This window comes from Geospiza fortis, unplaced genomic scaffold (genome assembly GCF_000277835.1).
Source record: "Geospiza fortis unplaced genomic scaffold, GeoFor_1.0 scaffold17, whole genome shotgun sequence".
Classification (NCBI taxonomy): Eukaryota; Metazoa; Chordata; class Aves; order Passeriformes; family Thraupidae; genus Geospiza; species Geospiza fortis.
In genome coordinates, this window is record NW_005054438.1 from 1,207,435 (window position 1) to 1,228,857 (window position 21,423).

Sequence of the window (21,423 nt, forward strand, 5' to 3'; positions counted from 1 at the left end):
ATGACTTCTCAGGAAGAGGTGAGTGAAGATTTGGGAGAATGTGATAGCTTCTTGATAAGCGAAATGTCAGTGTTTGGCTTGCATGTAATTTGGTTCACATTGCTGTTTTGTTTCCTGATGGGCAAATTATGCACCAGCTAGAAGGCTTTTTTGGTTTTAATATTTAACAATCATGCCGGCAGACTCTCTACAAAGTTTAATTTATGTTCAATGAAATGTACGTGAAATTTTACCAAATGAAAGAAATAGATGAGATGAAATGAAAGAAATAATGAAATAAACCTTTATTGCTGAAAGGTGAAAAAATACTCCAGGATATTTTCCATTATAGCTATGTCACAGATAAAACATGTATTCTTTGCGTAAAATGTGTCACTTTAAGCATTTTCTGGGACTGAGTCCACACAAATGATGCTTTTACAGCTTACCAGCTCCACTGTCTTTAACAAACCTGGACTTATTTCACATCACTCTGAGATCAAAAATCCGACTTTTTTTGCCATTGTGCAGAACCACAGTCAGAAATTAGCATTTCAAATCTATTTGCCCCAAATTCTAGGTAGCTAACTTTAATTTTTCCCGTGTTGAAAGCGATCAAAAGTTTACTGGAGCAAAATTCCCCCGAATGAGGATCCTGTCAGGTGCTGCGCTGCTGTCCTATGCATTTTAGTCTTTCTCTTGTTTTCTATTGCAATTGTAGAGCAGGGAATGTATTCACAGCCCCAGTGTGAGCTATTAAAAGTATCTCCAGTGCTTAGACAAATCTGAACAAAAATTAACCTCAGTAGTTTGCTGGTAAATTAATTATAAGTGCTTCTCTCGTGAAAATCAAGTGCATAACGATGTATTGTGTCCAGTTCTGAGGTCCCCAGCACAGGAAGGACATGGACCTTGCTGGAGTGAATCCACAGGAGGCCAGAAAGATGCTCAGAGGGCTGGAGCACCTCAGCTATGAGGAGAGGCTGAGAGAGTTGGTGTTGCTCATCCTGGAGAAGGTTCCAGACATATCTTCTCGTGGCCTTCCAGTACCCGAAAGGGGCTACAAGAAGGTTTAGATGAGATGTTAGGGAGAAATTCTTCACTGTGAATATGGTCAGGCCCTGGCAACAGAGTGCCCAGAGAATTTCTGGGTGCCCCATCTCTGGAAGTGTCCAAGATCAGGTTGGATGGGGCTTGGAGTAGGGAGAGTGGAAGGTGTCCCTGCCCATGGAAGGGGGTGGATATACTTTAAGGTCCTTACAACCCAAAACCATTCTGTGACTCTATGACAACATTATAATGATTATTTTCTTTCTTTTTTCTTTTTTTTCCCCTCTCCTGTTGAGCTAGGTTCAAGAGACAAATCCCACTACTGGAAGTCTTGAAATCATCTCCGTTACAGAAGATGAACCGCCAGTACCACAAATTCAGTTTACCTTCAAAAGATTCTTCTTCATACCACAAGCAAGAGTGGACCCAAGTGCAGATGGATCTGGTAGGGACAATCCACAGCCCTCTGACCTTTGCAGTCCCAGTGTCCACTGTTTGGCAAGCTGTGCTTGCCCACCCAGAGCAAGCAATCACACCGAGGAGGAGGAAACACGAGCTCCCTCCCTTCCCCAGGTGTGAGGTTTGCCAGCTCAGTGATGTGATGACATCTCGTGTCCACTTGCACACACAAGCATTTCTCACAGCAAGATTGTTCACACAGAAGCAAACGTTTCCCCACGCTTTCCAGACACATTTTTGAATGGTTTGTTTGAAATTTTGCCAACCTGGAAATTGGTCCATTAAAAAACCTGAATATAGAATGCAGCAGCCCTGGAGGATTAGCATGTCTGTTTGCTGCTTCCCATTGGTTTCAAAATAACCATGGGTTCCAACAGAGACAGGCTGAGCTTCCAGAATGAAAATAGAGCAATTTAATTTTCCAGTCCATTAGCTGCTGCAGCTGTCTAAGGTTTTTGGCCTACCAGACACCAACTCCATTGCCAAAACCAGTTACTCAGCTGCTTCTGAGAGTCTGAGGAAGCTGGGATTTACCTAGAGACTCTGTAAACCCTTAGAGACATTCCTTATCCTTGACTGGTTGTATCTGCCAATCTCAATTATAAATCCTGAGGAATGGGGAAGTGAAGAGCTGTAAGAGCTAAAATTAAAGACAAGGCTCTGTCAGTTCCTGTGTGCACTCATGACCCAGCTGTGTTTGCTATTTCCCCACAGCTTGCCCTTTGTATATCAGAATACATTTGAGACAAGTGAATCACTCATTATTTTCACCAGAATCTCTTGCTATCTTCCAGACTGGCAATATCACTAAGCAGAGGTCAGCTCTGGAGGTCAGTGGCTGGTAAACAGATTCAGCTCATTAAATGTATTCTACAATAACTACTGATGTATATTTTAACTTTAGATGCAGCTTTTTGTACTTGAAATCTCAAGACTCAGCCTTGAGCCATCACTCAGTTATCTTCTTGCCTTTATAGCAAAACTTTGAACAAATCACTTTTCCACAGTTTTTGAGACTAGGTAGAGGATCCTGGGGTTGTTGTTTTTCGTTTTTTTTTTTTTTTCAAATTTAGCTTTCAATAATTTTCAGTTAACCTTGCTTCCAAGTCCAAAGGGCCAGTGAATTTCATCCTTCTTGTCTTGAACTTCTATTTATGAGCTGCACACAGGTTTGATTACACAAACAGAACAGGTCTGATTTTCATTTTTATCCCAGGACTCAAGTTTTCAGCAGGGGTGCTCATATGCTTGAAAAGCTCCCAGTGTGATGTAGCCCATGAAAATGAAAATTTGGAGCTCACATTGCTGATTGCATTGAGGACAGGCCAGGTGCTCTGCAGGGGCACAACCCAGACCCTCCCAAGGCAAATGCTCAAGGGATGTCTGAGAGCAGCAGCAGCCCCAAAGCTCTTGGAACCTTCTCATACCCTGAAAGAGCAAACCTAAATCCCTTCAGGTGAGGTCAGCTCAGGAAGCATATCCAGGAGTTATTGATGACATCTGGTTTAATGTTAGATAAATCTTTTTGATTGCCAGCTCAGCTGGTTTAACCTCAAAATCTTTCTCTCTGTTTTTTTCCCAGGAGATATCGAACCACCTTCAATGTGCCATGCTCTTGTCTCCCTAAAATACTTCCCATATATCTGTGGTTTATTCCTTGCAGTAATCCTAGCAGTTGCCATTGGCCTGGGTGGTGAGTACCATTAGTTATTTATTGAGTTCTCACTTAGCCATTCAAATGCTTAATTTTTCATGAGCCTTTTACTGAGAATGGAATTAAACTGCTACTGTGGCTTGTTTGTGGAAGTAAAAAATCTTGTTGAGGTGATGGCTTTAAATTTTATTTACATGTAGGGATAAAATAGGTCTGGCACTCATGGGAAGATTGGTGTAATATTTACAATACTGGGGAACTTGCAGCTTCAGGAAACCTTTCTCCAGTAAAATTTTGTCAGCTCCCCTCAGGCAATGAGCTGAGTTTAGAAACTGTAAAAAAGGCTCCTGTGGTTAGCCCACACCATATTTTTGTCTTGTAATTCACTTCTCTAAGTTTGGTTTCAAAGAATTAAAGAATTTTCCCCTAACAAAACCAACTTCTACAAAGGAAAAGACAATGCAGAATGAGTTTAGTTGTGGCTGGGAAGCGTGACCTGCCCAGGTCCAGGGCTTGCTGTGTCTCCACACCTGGAATAGGGAGCAGCTTGTGGGAGGCTCAGGCATCCCCCTGAGGACAGCGAGCACTGGATGTGTTTTCCAAGGATTTCCCTAATTCCCTGCTCAGGGTCTGAGGCACCAGGCAGGAACTCACCCTTGAGTGAAACTTAAACTGTGCAGAGGGAGCTGGGAAGGAGGCAGCACACGCAGCAAGGCTGACTCCTCCTACGAGTCATTACTAATAAATGAATTTTAGCAGCACCATGTAGCAACCTCCAGGCTGTATTTCAAAAGATCCTGGAGTACAGGCATTGGAACCCAGGACATTCCTCTGGCTGCCCTGGAGGGCTCGAGCCCCTGCCCGCGGGCTCAGAGACCTTGGCACAGAGCCCAAGACCCCTGTGCCTTTGATTTAGCCCTTGGAAAAAACAATTACCAACCTTATATGAAGAATTACAAGCCACAAAAGTTTAAGTAGAATGATAGTGAATTTATCACAAGGTGAAAAATAGATTTTTTGGGGTTTTTAGAATGGGGGTTCAGGGGGCAAGATAGAGGGATCGGGGCATGTCCAGCCTTTCTCCTTCTTCTTCTTGGCCTCCATCTTCTGCTGTGATGTTGGCACTTTTAGATTGGTTTAGAGTAGAAGCTCACTGTCTAACATAGGTGATAGGTATTGGAAAGTAATTGTAAGTATTGTACACATAGTTTTTAGTATAAAAAGACAACACTGCTTCTGTGGCAGGCAGAGTGCCTTGGATATCTTGCTGTAAGGACCTCAGCAGGACAGGAGAAAAAAATTTATAGATAAGATACAATAAACAACCTTGAGACCGAGAAATGAAGAGCTCTGACTCCTTCTTCAACTGCCAGGCTGGGAAAAGAGACTTTCTAACACATCTTGGGGTCACTCTGAGCAGCTAGAGACCCTGAGATACAGGAGCTGGCTTTTCCTTAGCAAGACTGAAATCTGGACGGGTAATGGAATGCAGAAGTGTTAAATTAAAATCCAAGTGTGTTTTCATTGCCCTGTGTTCTTTCATTCCTTTTAGTCCAGTACAACTGCATTGGGAAGTTTCGCTGTCGTTCATCCTTTAAGTGTATCCAGAAATCAGCCAGGTGCAACGGTGTCTTCAACTGTAAAGAAGGGGAGGATGAGTACAGATGTGGTAATTTAATTTTGATTATAAATTAATTAATCCCACCTCCTCCTGTAGAACTGGCAAGTTATCAAGGAATGCCTGTTGTAAAGAGTTTGGGTGAGACCAGAAAGACAGAGACCAATGGAATATCTAAATCACCACTTCAGAGGAACAATCTCTCTGAGGTACTGATTTACAGTTTATGAAAAATCAAACTGATTTTAGATAAATGTGATGATTGCTGAATATTGTTACTGCCACTTTTGATCATTTTCTCCATTAGAAGCCCAGATGCTTTTTGACTGCTCACATTTCCCCTGCCTGCTAGGTGTAACCCCACTGCCTTATGGTGTGTAAATACAGAATACTCTATTCACTGGCACACCATTGTGCTGTGTCAGTTTTGAAGGTTGCAAAATCCTGGTATTATCTTAAGGATGTGGGAATGGGGAGAAATCAGCCATTTGTGCATTCAGTGCTGCAGAATTTGCTGCTTCACGTGTGAGAAATGTGTAACATTTCTGAGTTTCTCTCTGTGGTAGTTTGGGAATCACAGGGATGCTTTGAGTGGTACTTCCCTCTCCTGTGCTATGGAAGGTGGCTGTGGTGTTCACAGCCCCTGGAGGGAAAGGACTGTAATTTTATTAAACAGAATAACTGGGTTTTAGCTCAGTGCATTTGTAATCCTGGCTCCTGTACCTACAGCTAAGGAGGTAGCAGAGCTTTCCCTCTGTGCAATAGGAGGAGTGACAAGAACCACAAGGTTTTGGCCCCAGCTAACCCTGCACAATGTGTTCAGCATTTGGAGAGTTTTCCCCAGGGAGGTTCAAGGTGTCAGTGGAGCCAGGAAAAGCCTCTGTTTTTCCTGTCTTCCTTTGCAATTCCATAACACTGGAATCGTCGGCACATGTGGGAGAGCCCTGTTCAGCAGTGCCCACATGCATGGCCTCCCTTCTCCCTCACAGGTGTGCCCTTTCCCAGGTCCAGGACAGCTGGGCACGAGTGCATCCACCTCTCTGACACAGGAGGTGCCCACCACCTTTATCCCTTACCCTGACCATGGGTTTCCTCAGGTCAAAGCATCTGCAGCTCCAGCTCAGTGGCAATCACCAAGACTTTCTTAAAGCTCACTGCAGGGCCAGGCAGCCTCCACCACCTGTATTAGAGCTGGCATTGCCATGAGCAAAGATTTTTCTCCCCTATCTGTCCTAGCTCAGAGTACTTTATTTAATAAAAAAAACCCACAAAAAACAAATCACAGAAAAATTCTGTTAAAGAATCCAAATGATGAAAAAGATAAGTAGTGGCTCAGGGAGCCAGAAATCACGGACAGCACAGCGGTGTGGTGTGCCTGTTGTGTGCCTGGTGTTCATCTCCTCAGCTCACTGAGGCTTTTCTTGTCCTGAATCCCAAAGTCAGGCTGAGTGGGAAGAGGGCAGTGCTGCAGGTGTTCGCCTTGGGCTCCTGGCGCACCGTCTGCTCCGACGACTGGAGGGCAGAGTATGGCAACAGCACCTGCAAGCACCTGGGCTTCTCAAGGTAGGGACACCACCCACCAGCAGCTCTATTTAGCATTTTGAACAAGCTCTGAGGCTTTCAGTCTTTCTAATGAAGCCTTGTGTTGGTTTGTGCCTTAAAAATGACTTAACAATCCACCCTTGTGAGTCACATGGCTGAGGAGATTTGAGATGATGCACTTGTAGACAGCAAATACCTTTTATTACTGCTGTAAATCCTGCATGATGGCCAAAGAGAATGGCTTGGCTAAATCTTCCCTGTGTGATGCAGGTGCCCAGATCCTGTTTGTCACTCTAGTGGCCTGTAAGAGAGGCAGTAATGTTTTGTGGAGATAAACAAAACTCTACAACTTTGTGAAAGTTGTAAAGCCGGTATGTTTATTACAGCGCTGGACGCATGTGGGAATCGTTCCCCTAAAATGACATGCGTGCTTCTGGGGACTTCAGGTCTCTTTTTATCCTCTTCTCAAATGCATATGCATACAATTTCACAATAGGTTCATACATATTCATTTTTACTAATTTCGCGTGACATTTGCTGCTAGTTCTTCTTTATCAGAAAGAATTCTTAGGTCAGGTTGACCTGCTCTCACAGCAGTTTCTGTCTCTCTTTATCACTTTCTGTCTCCCCTCTCCTTATCTCTGTCTTTCACTGAAGCAGTTTCTCTGAGCCTAGGCTTTGCAGTCAGGCTAAATGGCTATGTTTTCAAACTATGGACTTAAAGATGTACATTTCAACTAAATCAAAATGGATTTCTACTCTGGAGAATTTCTACTCTGTCTCACTAAGAACATATGAGCATTTTTCACTTCTTTTACTTCCCCTATAGGTAAATTGTGTACACAATTCATGTCACGACATCTGATAGGTTTTAAGGTCCACCTCATAATTAGAGAAGAACATGGCAAGACAATTCTTGCTGGCTTGATCCCACTTCTGAAAAAGCACCATTTCTTTCACCAACTTCATTTAAAAAAAACTTGAAGTCCTGATTTGGCATGATGCTCTGTTATTGCTTACCGTGGCATCATTCTGATTTCTACTATAGTTAGCAGTACAAACCTTCTTTGAATAAATTCTTGTTGCCTTTAGGGTAAAATACATCTCAATTTTTCAACAAAGAAGAGAAGAAAAAATTAAAAATTATTCATCCTCCCTGCTGCAAAACATAACTCTAGAAAAAGGAGACAATGAGCTTGTAAGTGGCTCAGGAAATGTGCCAGCCACTTACAATGAAAAGCTTCATTGTAATATTACAATTAAAATCTATTTTCTCTGCCAGTTAAATACATCTCAGCACGTGTGGCTTCCACACATGATTATGTCAAAAATACATGCACGTGGTAAGAAGCATAGGGGGAGGAAATAATTACTTTTATCGAATGCCAGGATCTGATTATTGTGGCTTTCATTAGCAGAACTGGTGAATTATTTAAGCAGATTGCTGCAATGCTGTCTGGGGAAGCTGTGTTTATGGTTTATTTGCAGTTATGTGAGTTCAGGTTACCTGCCCGTGGATGCAGTTGAAAAACAGTTCCAAAGACATTTCGTGTCCCTCAGCCACTGGTTCTCAGCTGATCAAGTGACATCCCTGCACAATGCCACCAACCTCAGGTATGCCTCAGCTGCTTCAGGAAGACACCAATCAATAGAACAGGAATTATTGATAGTTTGGGATTGCTGCTGTTTTTTCAGGTACTTTGTAAGTGTTTGGTGGTGTCACACATGCTGGACTGAGGTTCAGAAGCATCTTGCTGGAATATAAACTAAGAGTCTGATCCAGGACCCATTAAAATCAGCAAAGGCTTTCAAATGAGCTGTTTGAGATGACTGTTTGTCCCATGATGCCATTTTCACCAATGGATAGGCACCAGGCACTTCTGTTTTTCCATTATGAAGCAGTTTGTTTCAGTTTGCAGATCCTTACACATTTCCCAGTGGGTTTATGAACCCTTTATGGTCCATTTACTCCTCCTGACAAATTCTGGGATTTTTAGTTACCTTCCAGTGAGAAGGGAGCAATGGATCCAAGGAGACTTCAGATCTTCCCTGGTGGAAGAGTGAACCCCTCCTCAGCAGGGCAGCACATGGTCTGCAGCCTCCTCATGGTGGCCAAGCTCCCAACTTCAGAATTCCAGTTAAAGGCCCTGATTAGATTGGATGAGTTCATGCCTTTGTACCTCTTTCAATATATGAGTTACTTATATTTGTGTGCACAGGAAAATGATATCATATTGAAAAAACACAAGGTATTTGTGAATTGGGACTAATGCTGCACTTTCTTCTCATCTCAGGGAGGAATGCACTTCTGGCAATGTGATCATCTTAAAGTGTTTGGGTAAGAATCAGAAAAAGTGAAAATAAAAGCAGAAACTATCCTTCTTTATACGCTGCATGGCAAGAGTTGGGAGAAGCTGTGTACTCAGGGCATATTATACTATCAGCTTATCACACCAAAGAAAAATTGTATTTTTCATGTAACATTTGAAAGAAATTCAGAAAAGTAAAAATAGGCTGGGAGGGTAGATTGGGAACATCAGATAGCAGGAGCATTTCAATGAGAATCCCAGTAGGAAGTGTATATTTAAGGACTGTGTGTTGAGTTCATGGACTCAGCCTCTAATTCCAAGTCTTTGGCATCTTGGCAGGAAAAGGGAAATTCTGCCTTAATTGAATTCCCATCCCACACCTCTCCATGCCACCTAGTTCTCAGATTGGGATACAAAAAATCAAAATACAACAGCAAAACCACCATGAGGGGAGAGGAGATGCTTGAGCCTGCCTGTGTGGGACCCTGAGGATGAAGGAGAGCAGAGCAGGGAGGTTTTACAGCTGTGTGGTGTTTGCTGGGTTTCCAGGATGAAGGAGGAATTGAGAATCTGACTCCATGTTCTTAGAGGGCTAATTTATTGTTTTATGCTATTATATTATATTAAATACTGTACTAAAACTATACTAAAGAATAGAGAAAGGATACAGACAGAAAGCTTAACAAGGCTGATGAAAAACTCGTGACTGACTCCTCAGAGTCTGACACAGCTGGCTATGATTGGTCATTAAGTAAAAACAATTCACATGAAAAAAAAACAATCAAATAATGACCAGTTGGTAAACAATCTCCAGGCCACATTCCAAAGCAGCAAAACACAGGAGTAGCAAATGAGATAATTTTGTTTTTTCTCTGAGGTTTCTCATCTTCCCAGGAGAAAAAATCCTGGCGAAGAGATTTTTCAGGAGATATGACAGTGCCACAACTGAACACTGCACCTGCAGGGAAGGGAGAGACATGGAGACCCCACAAACCCCAGACTTGTAGGGATGGGAGAGAGGAAGAGAAAACTCTGGGATGTAGCCATGGGGATGGGGTGGGGATGCTCCAGCTGCAGAGACCTCCCACCCTCAGCAAGGCTGGGATGAAGTTTAATAAGTCTAAGTGCCGAGTCCTACATGTTGGCTGCAAAAATCCCCTACAACGTTACAAGCTGGGGACAGTGTGGCTGGACACTGTTCAGGTGGAAATGGACCCGGTGCTACTGCAGCTGGCTGAATATGAGCCAGCAGTGTGCCTTGGTGGCCAAGAAGGCCAATGGCATCCTGGCCTGCATTGGGAATGGTGTGGCCAGCAGGAGCAGGGAGGTCATCCTTCCCCTGCACTGGGCACTGGTGAGGCTGCACCTTGAGTGCTGTGTCCAGTTCTGGGCCCCTCAGTTTAGGAAGGATGTCGAGATGCTTGAGCGCTTCCAGAGGAGGGCAACAAGGTTGGTGAGGGGCTTGGAGCACAAGCCCTGTGAGGAATGTTTGAAGGAGCTGGGGTTGTTTAGCCTGGAGGAGGCTTAGAGGTGACCATATTGCTCTCTACACCTTCCTGAAGGGAGGCTGTAGACAGGTGGGGGTCGGTCTCTGACAGAACAAGAGGACACAGTCTCAAGCTGCATCAGGGAAGGTATAGGTTGGATATCAGGAAAAAAATTTTCACCAAAATAATAATGAAGTACTGGAATGCTCTCCCCAGGAAGGTGGTAGAATCACCATCTCTGGATGTGTTTAAAAAAAGACTGGACATGGTACTTGGTGCTATGGTCTGGTTGAGGTGTTAGGGCATAGGTTGGACTGGATGATCTCAGAGGTCTCTTCCAACCTCATTATTCTGTGATTCTGAGAGGGGCTGAATGTGACCCGTACCAGGGCTGTGTTTCCTCTCTGCACTGTAACCTTTGCTCCCTGGCAGCGTGTGGCACTCGGGCCAGCTATGGGCCGCGCATCGTGGGGGGCAACGCGTCGTCACCGCGGCAGTGGCCGTGGCAGGTCAGCCTGCAGTTCCAGGGCCACCACCTGTGCGGGGGCTCGGTCATCACCCCGCTCTGGATCCTCACAGCTGCCCACTGTGTCTACGAGTGAGTGCCCAAACCCCCCTGCCCAAACTCCCCTGCTTAGGGGACGCTCTGCTCGCTCTTCAAAATAACCCACAGGACGCGCTGCCTCATCCCGGGCTGATGCCATGGGGTTTTGGCTTTTATGGTTTTCATGTGTTTGTAATCCTGTAATTCTTCAGTGTTTAGCTCTAAACTCCATTAGTGGAGTATTAAGTATTTAGTATTAGTGTTAAGTGTTAGCTGCTGCTTTCCCGTTTTGGTCAGACAAAACAATTCCTCTCCAGGCCTGGGAATCAAGGACACCTCACTGTCTTGAGCCCAAAAAATGAGCAAACTTGGGGTAAATTACTTCATTACCTGAAGCTGTAATTGGAATATTAACCCCTGTGAGAAATGATACTCACTTCCAAAAATTTTAAAGGTTTATTAAAACCTTATCAAAAATACAACAGAAGATTGAATAGAGAAAATATTACAGCTCTCGGAGCAAAGGATTTTTCCCACCATGTGCTCACCAACACGATGGAGGTTTGCTCTTTAACCCATTAGCCCCTCCCAGAGTTCTGTCCATTGACTCCTTTGCTGTCCAGTGGTGGAGTTTGCTTCCTTAAATCTCAACTGGAGGTCAGGTGCTGCCATAGTAACATGCTGACCCTCCCAAATGTCCCAAACCCAGGCCACCCCATAATAACAACACATGGAGGGGGTAAAACAGAACTATAAATCTGTATAACTTCTCTGAACATATACAAATGATATTTGCCTTTTAATTGTGAGAGTCAATAATCTCATTACTCATCTATCACACCCCCAATATGCAAATGGACCAAACTCATAAAAGTGTAAAAACCTGTAACCCATTGTCCATTTTTGGGTGTAGCCCCCTGGGGGGCTTTGTCTGCCCTAAATGTACCTGAAGGCCCTTCAATGAATATAACCACTTTTTATTCCCTAATTCTGCCTGACATCTGTTTTAAGGTAGTCCCAAAAAGGCATCATAACATTTAAGCTGTTCCTCTCTTTTTGCATGAGTCTTTATTTAAAAAAGCTTCCCCAAGAAGTGATCTAAACCCAGGACCTCAGTTTCCAGGTGTTCTGGCCACTCCCAGCTCCCTAGGAAAACATCTAAAAACAAGATTTAAGTGCTAGATTTTAGGTATCCCAACCTGCAATTTCTGTAAATTGCATGTTCAGAATTTGTATTTGGCTTCTCTGATCCACTGGAGCTCCAAAATAAATTACAGGATTCTTTTCAAGTTGACAGGATCAATCAGTGATTATTAGTCCCTTGTGCTGTGCTTTGTGCCCTTTGCCAGTTACTCACTGCTCCTTTCTATGCAGTTGAAGAGGTCTTCAGGTGGTAAATAGGTGCTAAATAGTTATTTAAACTCGGTGTAATTACAAACATATTTATAATGAGCTGCCTGGTTTTGCAGTCTTGTTTGATGTTAACAGTGCAGGAGCACCTCTTGCTCTTACAAATTCCTGGCCACTTCCACCAAAGACATTTAGACAGCTAAAGTGGGATTTGTCTGCCCAGTTTTAAGCACCTACAACATGGATGCCTTTTTCTGAGTAAGTTCTTGTAGGATGCTTTTATATCCAGTAGAGAGAAGAGATGGGATAGACAAACCCCACTCCAAGTTCCTATTTAGACCCCTGTATTGCCATAAAAAATAATTACTTAGGGATTCAGCATTTTAGAACCTTTGTCCTTGACTTTGTCACCCCAACCCAGTTGGTTGTGGTGTGTTTGAAGGGTGAGGGGAATGGGAGCTGGCAACACCATCCCTATCCCTGGAGCATTTTCCCAGGGGAGTGAGGCCTATAAGAGGGGAGCTGCTCTTGCTGGAGGCTGAAGGATGTGCCAGCTCGTGAACTGGGGCAGAAACACCTTCCAGAAGGGAAGCTTCTCCTTGAAAACGCCTTGCCACAAGTGCTGCTGAGGCCTGGCTGAGTGCAGGTGTGCCAGGCAGCAGCTGTGGGGTCTCACAGGAGCACAGACAGCTGGGCTGATGGAAAACTCTCAGATATGTGCAGTAAGATCCATATAAATGCCCTTACAATGTGCCAGTGACCCAGGGTCTTACTAAGATTAGTCACCCAGTGTCTTACAAAAATTAGTTTTACATTTTTAAAAATTAGATGCGAAACATAGCCATTATTAATAGAGAAGTAAACCAGCACAGCAGACTGGAGTTATTTGCCTGTTATATTTATAAGTTCAGGGGACAATTAGAGAAACCTGAGGGTTTTCCTGGAGGTCTGACCCTCTCTTCTACCTCTTTGTTCCAGCCTGTACCTGCCGAGCTCATGGAGTGTCCAGGTTGGTTTTGTGACTCAGCAGGACACCCAGGCTCACCCACATTCAGTGGAAAAAATCATTTACCATCGGAATTATAAACCCAAGACCATGGGGAATGACATAGCACTGATGAAACTGGCAGCACCTCTTGCTCTCAATGGTAATTTACCTCTGTGAGCTTTCACTTGACTTTCTCACCTCCCCAGCTAAAACATCCCTGTCCACACAGCACCAGCAGAAACCCCCCAGCCTCAGTGTGAGCATCTCCTCCGTGCTCCATGTCCAGGCCTGGACAGCAACAACGTGCTGGAAAATGTTCCCAGTGTTCTCTGGTATTGATTTACTGCAGGCATTTATTAATAGGCAAACATTAACTTTATTCTTTCTAAATATTCTTCCTATCTAAAATAAACACCCTGCCTCATTCTGCTGGAGGTCACAGAGATTTTTATCATGTCCTTTCCATGACTATTGGGGGATCCAAAAGTGTCCAAAGCTGAAAATCAAGCTTGAATTTCAAAGAGAAGAGAAGGCAATTTGAATATAATGATTTTTTAAATGAAAACTATTTTTATTTTCTTGATGGGATGCTACCTGCAGTTGATACAATGAACTGAAACAATATGTAATAATATTGTATGAATTGAAATACCTGCCAATACCTCCTAATCACTGTGAGCTGGCTGCAAAGGGGAGCTGGTGCTCTTTAACACATCTAGTCATTTTCTAAATCAATTCTCTTGTAATGGTTTAAAATTTCACTTTTAATGAAAATTAATCTTGATTTTGTTCTGTTTTGTCTCTCATATTTCTGCTGATTTCTTCTGCTCATTATTTGGGAATAAGGAACATTAAGGGATATTTAAGGAACAAGGAATAGTAGGAAGGAATAGTAAGGAATAGTAGTGGCTCTGCACCTGAGCATGACCCCACTGTGTCCCATGCTGGGGGCTTGATGCCTTGAGCTGGGATCACTGCACTGTGCAGAGCAGAACCCCTGGGAGCTGCCCAGTTATATTTTGTGTTTTCCCTCCCTTTTCTCAGCACCCATTTGTCCCTGCCAGCATCAAGCTCTGATTTTATCCCATGAAATTCCATGTCCCAGAGCACAGAGGCACCAAAACTCTGTGAGCTGATGAGTGGGAAGCAAAGAATCCAAGAATTTTTTTTCCCTCTCAGGGATGTGCACACCCAGCTCCTTGTCTCACCCCAGCAGCCCTGGGGCCTCTGATCTGCCCTTCTTTTTGCTCATTCTTCAATTTATTGACCTGCTGATGCCTCCTTGTGTTCTTCACACCCAAAACTCACTGGGGCTACTGTGGGTGTTGTCTCAAACCCTCAGTGTTGCCCATAAGACAAAAAAAAACTCAGAAAACTGCCAGGCTATTTATGTGGGGAGTGGGTGGTGTTCATCACAAGTTCATTGCAAGCCAAATCTTCAAGTTTTTCTGAGACATATTAACATTTTTTGCTAAATTTTGATTCTCTTCTCTCTCCCTCTTTTTTTTTAAATAGGTCACATTGAACCGATCTGTCTGCCCAATTTTGGTGAACATTTCCCAGCAGGGAAAATGTGTTGGGTATCAGGATGGGGAGCAACTGTGGAAGGAGGTATTTTAAATTGTCTGCTGATGATTTCACTACATGCACATGCCTTACATGCAGTAAATATAGGATTTGGTTGGGGCACTGTTTAACACTAAATTTTCTGGAATATCTGGAGGGTGAAAGAAGACATATTACTAAATTTTATGCACAAACTGTGCTGCAAAAGTGTTGTGCAAACTCTTATCACAAGGAACGGATGGGCATCCTCTGAAACATTTGAAAATGACAAATACAAAATGTCCCCAGTGTTGTACTCTGCCTCAGTCAAACAGGCTGTGCCCTTTAGAACTCCAAGCATAGGAAGCACAGCATGAATGCAAGAATTAACCATCCCTTTTTTTTTTTTAGAGAAAGGATATGTGTATCTTAAGGCAGGCTGGGTGATGTAGAAATTGGATAAAACAAAATCAAAATGAAAAGGGATTTTTTTTTTCCCCATGACTCATGGGTCATGTTAATCAATAATAAAAACTGAACCACCTTCACGTGAAAATGGGTGAATTGTCACCCATTAATTGTTTTTTATCACTCTTCATTCATGTCACTGAACATGTTCCTGTTGTTCAGAGAACAAGAACAGAACATTACCTGACCCACAGATAACAGCCAAAGGTGGGGAGAAAATGAAAGCAAGGTTTGCCACATAAAAAAAAAAAAAAAAAAAAACAGCCCTAAATTGATAATAGGCAGTGTGCAAATACTCCCATTTGTAGAAAGGATCTGTTCAGGCTCTGAATGAAATAAAATAAATATTTATAAAGTAAATCAGATGTTTGCAGATGATTTGTTGACTAACAGAACAGGCGATAAACTCAGAACAGGTTTTGGCACTAGTATTGAACACAATGTTCAACAAGCTTTTTGGTTTATTAGTGTCATTAATTGTCTAGTTTGAAGTGGAAACACACAATGTCCAGATTTTGTTGTTATTTTATACACTGTGATAATCCCCATCTCTACAGAGTGGATAATTGCTATGCTCTGTAAGTGATGAGACACCAAGTTGCCTTACTTTTGTCTTGCCATTTAACCACGTTTCTTTCATCCTTCCTTGCCAATTCCTTGTATATTAAACATTCTCTGCTTATAAATGGAGATTATTTTCAAGGACAGGAAGGTTTTTACTGGTTTTTTTCTGGTTTTTTTTTTGACAGGTGACACATCTGACACCATGAATTATGCAGGTGTTCCTCTGATTTCCAATGCAATTTGCAATCACAGGGATGTCTATGGTGGAATCATAACTTCTTCAATGCTTTGTGCTGGTTTCCTAAAGGGAGGAGTGGACACCTGCCAGGTATGGAAGTTTCCAAACTGCAACTGTGGTCATTGGAAATGGAAAAATATGAGTGATAAGTTATCAGAAGGCACTCCCAGGCTTTTCTTGGGCAAACATTTGGGTTTGTGCCATTTATTCTGCTCACCACAATTATCAATCACTGACCGTGTGCATTCACACGATACAATTTCCTTTTTATACTTCTTTTCTGGACCTTATCTGATACTTCTGAAGCCAAATTTGCTTAAGACATGTTTTGCTGCATGTGCTGCAGCACGGTGCCATCCTTTCTCTGCCTTGGCTGTGACCTCTGCACTGCACTGAATTGCAGTTCCCTGCTGAGAAGCTCCAGAGACCTGCAAGGTCCAGAAAGCCCATGGAGAAAAGCAGCCAGATAGGGCTGGGGAGGAATTCCTAGTGGAAGATGTCCCTGTTCCAAGCAGGAGGCTTGGATCTGCACGTACTTCAATGTCCCTTCCAACCCAAACCTCTCTATGATTCTGTGAACTTCATCTTTCCAGATTTGCTCCATCTCAATCACACTTGGGACAAAAAAAAAAAGCAAAGGCAGTGGGTGTCTAGATCTGCATTTAATCCCTTTTTTGCACACAACCCCCCAAAAAAGGCACTTGGCACCAGGAGAGCTGCCCAAAGGCAGCATGCTCAGCGCAGAGCTCCACGTGACAGGAGGAGCCCTGCTCACCTGTGGGAATGCTTACAGAGCTCCACGTGGAGCCCTGCTCACCTGTGGGAATGCTTGTTCCATATTCCCTTTTTTCCAGTGGTTGTGCTGGCTCTGATTCTTGTAGGGCAGCAAAGAAGAAATGGGAGGTTTTCAGTGCTTAGATGTGAGTCCATTGAGCTGAATTTGCCTAGCAAAGTGCCTGGGAAGGGCTGGAAAAGCAGGCAGGAGCAGGCAGGGCAGGAGGTCAGATGTGAGCTTGGTGTTGCTGCCTTGGGCTAAGCTCAGCTCAATAGCCAGGAGCCAGGGAAAGAAAAATATGGTCTCATTCATGTCTCAAAAGTCTCCAAGCCCTGCTGTAATGTGCTTTTCCCAGGACCCAGAACAGAGCAGGAACAAGAGATTTTGAATTACTGGACTATATCTCTCCCCCTACCTCCCCAAACACACAATTCCCTCATTTTCTGGGACACTGACATTTGTTTTAACTCTTTTTTTCCTCAGGGAGACAGTGGGGGCCCTTTAGCCTGTGAAGATATGAGTGTCTGGAAGCTGGTGGGCACCACCAGCTTTGGAGTGGGCTGTGCAGAGAAGAACAAGCCCGGTGTCTACAGCAGAACCACCTCCTTCCTGGACTGGATCCACGAGCAGATGGAGGTCTGGGCTTGCTCTGCTTGTCACCTCTGCTTGTCACTTTGTGCCACACGGGGATTGGCCCAGATTTGTCAGAGCTGAGCTGTGTTGTATGGATATTGAAATTGGAGGGGGTGTTTGGGGATTGGGGCTGGGGCAGAGCAGGGTGCTGGGGTTTGGTGAGGGGCTGGGGGCATCCCACAGGGGTAGAGAGGAGAGGACAGCACATCCACAGGGGTGGGAATCACAGGGAAAGGGGCTGGAGCAGAACAGGGAGCAGGGAGCTGTGGAAGGGCTGAGTCAGGAGATGGGGACAAGGAAAGAGATCCTTGGGGAATATATCAGGTACAGTTCTGGTGGCCCCAAAACAGGAACAGCGTGGTTGATAAGAGGACTGGAGCACCTCGCCTTTGAAGACAGGCTGGGAAAGCTGTGGCTGTTCAGCCTGGAGAGGAGAAGGTTGTGTGGAGACCTCAGAGCACCTTCCAGAGTCTGAAGGGGCTGCAGAGAAGCTGGAGAAGGACTCTTTGTCTGGAACTGCAGTGACAGGACAAGGAGAGATGGGTATGAAGAGAAAGAGGGGAAATTTAGGTTAGATAGGAAGAAATTCTTTACTGTGAGGATGGTGAGGCCCTGAGGTAATGGATGCCCCATCCCTGGCAGTGTCCAAGGCCAGGCTGGATAAGGCCTGGAGCAGCCTGGGATAGTGGGAGATGTCCCTGCCCATGGCAGGAGAGGTTGGGATGAGCTGATTTTAGAGATCTCTTCCAACCCTTAGCATTCTGTGATTCTGCGACTTGGTTTGAAGCCCTGGGGCTGCTCCAGAGGAGCCTGGGGAGTGGAAGCTGAGTGGGCCAAAGAGGGAACATGGTGTTGGCTGGAAGGAGAGCAGAGACAGGGAAGTGAGGGGACACTGCAGCCACCTTCAGCTGACCCAAGGGTGGCCCCAGTGACAGGAGAGCAGCTCTGCTGCTGCCAGCAGCTCCCCTGTGCTGCAGAGAGGAGCTGGGTTCAGGCAGCTGAGGTCAGACAGGCACTGTGCTCCAGCTGGGACTCCAGGCAGGGCTCCATTGCCTGGGCAGGGCCATCCAGAGCCATTCCAGGGATCCCAGGCTGTCCTGCCAGGCTCACAGGTGTTCCTGCAGAAGGCAAGGATTGGCAGTTCAGCCTGGGTTGCATCCCCATGGGGATGGCTCAGAAAGCTTACAAGGGCTCAGGTGGTGCCAAGGGCACTCAGACACCTCAAGTGGCACTAGACAGGGTGTGGTATTTTCTGAGACCCCCCAATGAAGGGAGGAAATGATTGTCTTGGTTTGGAAAGACAGGAGTCTGCTAAGGAAGGCAGGAGCCTCCCCTGAAATGGAGAATGTAAACCCTCCCCACCCCTCCAAATTGCTATAAATTTTAAATTAAGGGGCTCTCAGGCAAAAAAATATGGGAGCAGGAAATAACAGTTCTTTAATAGAGAAGAAAAATAAAAGGATAAAATAAAACAATGCAGTAAACCAAAACAACACTGACAGAATCAGAACCCAACCTGACACCCTGTGGGTCAGGGTGCTGGCAGCAGTCCCATTGGAATTGTGGCTTAGCCCTCCTGCAGTGTCAGGGGTGGTTCTGCTGGAGCAGGGATCCTGGAGAAAGGTGCAGTCTCTTCCTCTGATGATCCAGTGGAAGAGGCAGCTGCTGTTCCTCTGGGAAATCCAGTGCAGAAGCTGTGCTGGTGTTCCAGAATCTCCAGATTATATCCAGGTAGGAATGCTTGGCTCCTCCCTCTGGGCTCACATCTCCCAATGGGATGCTGCAGTTCTTATCAGCCATGCAGTGACATTCAATGGCTGTTATCAGCAGCTGTCCCCTCCCGAGGGAGGAGTGATTGTGATCACTCAGAGAGAGAGATAAGGAAAACTGCCCACTTGACAAAAGACAACTGCCATACAGATGGTAATAAATACATCCTGCCCTGCAATCTGGAACAATGATGAATCTGACTCCATGTTCTTAGAAGGCTAATTTATTATTTTATGTTACTATATTAGATTAAGGAATACTATACTAAACTATACTAAAGCATACAGAAAGGTACAGACAGAAGGATAAAAGATACTAATAAAAAACTCATAATTCTCTCCTTCAGAGTCTGACACAGCTTGGTTGTCATTGGCCAATAAGTAAAAACAATTCACATGTTGGGTAAATAATCTTCAACCACATTCCAAAGCAGCAAAACACAGGAGAAGCAAATGGGATAATATTGTTTTCTTTTTTCTCTGAGTCTTCTCAGCTTCCCAGGAGGGAAATCCTGGGCAAGGGGATTTTTCCAGAAAATATCATGGGGACAGACAGGGCAAGTGCAAGGCAGGAGAACCCTCCTCCAGTGCCCTGGGAGGGTTCTGGACAGGCAGAGAGCTGTGCACAGGCTTTTAATTGTGATTTTCCTGTATTTGTGGCAAAGCAACAGAGTGTGCATCCCTTTCTGCTGCAGCCTTGCCCTGGCAGGCAGAGCTGCTGCTCCCACACCCAGCCTGGGCGGCTGACATGGGAATAATGCAGGGAAAGCAATGGTGCCATTCCAGCAGCAGCAACCTAGCAATGCAGGCACCTGCTGAAACCGCCCCTGTGGCCACCTCGCTTGTGAAATATGTGAGGTTTCCTCCTCAAACCAAACTGCCAATATCAAACAGTCACAGACAGGCAAACGCCCAAAATAAGGTGATGTATGCAATTTCAGCTCAGCCCACCTCTGAATGCTGGATGGCACACGCTGTTTTCACAACTTGTATTGCACATGATGATTTGTGCTATCATAAGTCTATCTGTCAGTCAAAGAAAACAGGAAAACAGAATATTTCTGAGTCTTCAAGACCTGTAATATTACTTGATTTTCTTTCCCCTGAATATATCACTGTGATTTATTTGCATATACAAACATTTCAGATTAAGAGCTCATATCACATGAAACCACAGATCTCCATTACAAAATAAGCAAGGGAGGAAAAAAAATACAGCAAATCTTTATTGAGCCAAATGCTAAAATATTGGAATTTTTCAGAGGGACATCCTTCAGATGTAAGTTTGTCCCCTTAGAAAGGATTTTCAGGTGCAGCATGGAAGCTTGGACACTTTTTAATGGACTCTGAAGCAAACCTAGAGAAAGTAGAACTAGTGTGCCTTTGGAAGTGGGGCCAAGGGAATGGGCTGTACCTGGAAGAGCTGTGCTGGGGCACAGCCCAGACCAAACTGGAGCAGAGCAGCTTTGGGGTGACCTAGTTGCAGCCTTCCAGTGCCTGAGGGAGCCTGAAAGATGGAGAGAGACTTTGACAAGGGCCTGGAGTGACAGGACAAGGAGCAATGGCTTCAAACCAACAGAGACCAGGTTTAAATTAGATGTTAGGAATAAATTCTTCCTTGTGAGGAATAAATTCTTCTCTCTGAGGGTGCTGAGGCCCTGGCACAGGGTGCCCAGAGCAGCTGTGGCTGCCCCTGGATCCCTGGAAGTGCCCAAGGCCAGGCTGGAGGGGCTTGGAGTAACCTGGGATGGTGGAAGGTGTCCCTTCCCTCTGCAGGGGGGTTGGAATGAGACAAGTTTTAAGGTCTCTTCCCACCCAAACCATTCCATGGTTCTATGATCCCATTGGCAGGAGCAGGTCCAGCAGCCCCTCAGTTCCCTTGGAGACCTGAGTGCAGTGGGAAAACCCTTCCAGAGCTCAATGGGTGCCAACACCAGCATTTGCAACAGATGCATAAATGTGTTTTTCTTTCTCCCAGAGAGAACTGCAGACCTGAGAGGGGTGGCCCTGCTCTGGACTCCTGAAAACCCACACCACACTCCAGCCCTGCAGAAGGACCCAGCCCACTTTTCTGGTCACCTGCTCTGAGCTCTGGACCTCCACAGAGCACCTTTCACCATTTCTTTTTGTTACTGGCAGCTGCACTTGATGCAAATTGTTGCACATTCAGCCTGGTTTGGGTGCAAGAAGCAGATGGATGATCAGCATGTGTGTTTACTGTCAGCTACAGATTCTACACAGAGAAAAAAAGCAAAGACTGATAACCCTGAATGCTGCCACAATAAAGTTTTGCAGAAAAAAAGACTAGAATAACTGTAGATCAGGTTGCTCACTGTTATTTTAGTACTTACCTTCCAAGAATCAGACTACAAAAATACCTTTTTTCCTGAAAGCACCATATAGGTCCACAAGAGGTCTGTGCTCTGTTGCACAGGCAGCAGCAGCTTCCTT

General features: G+C 44.7%; 1 protein-coding gene across 1 annotated transcript; it reads left to right on the forward strand.

The window, feature by feature from the left end:
* On the forward strand, positions 1-20,968 carry TMPRSS3 (transmembrane serine protease 3). The gene is made up of 13 exons (XM_005427236.1): positions 1-18; positions 1,330-1,474; positions 3,071-3,181; positions 4,695-4,811; positions 6,200-6,323; positions 7,791-7,916; positions 8,597-8,640; positions 10,531-10,696; positions 12,971-13,140; positions 14,496-14,591; positions 15,743-15,885; positions 17,054-17,206; positions 20,951-20,968. Exons 1-13 carry the CDS (start codon positions 1-3, stop codon positions 20,966-20,968), a joined length of 1,431 nt encoding a protein of 476 aa, XP_005427293.1.
* Positions 20,969-21,423: the final 455 nt, after the last annotated feature.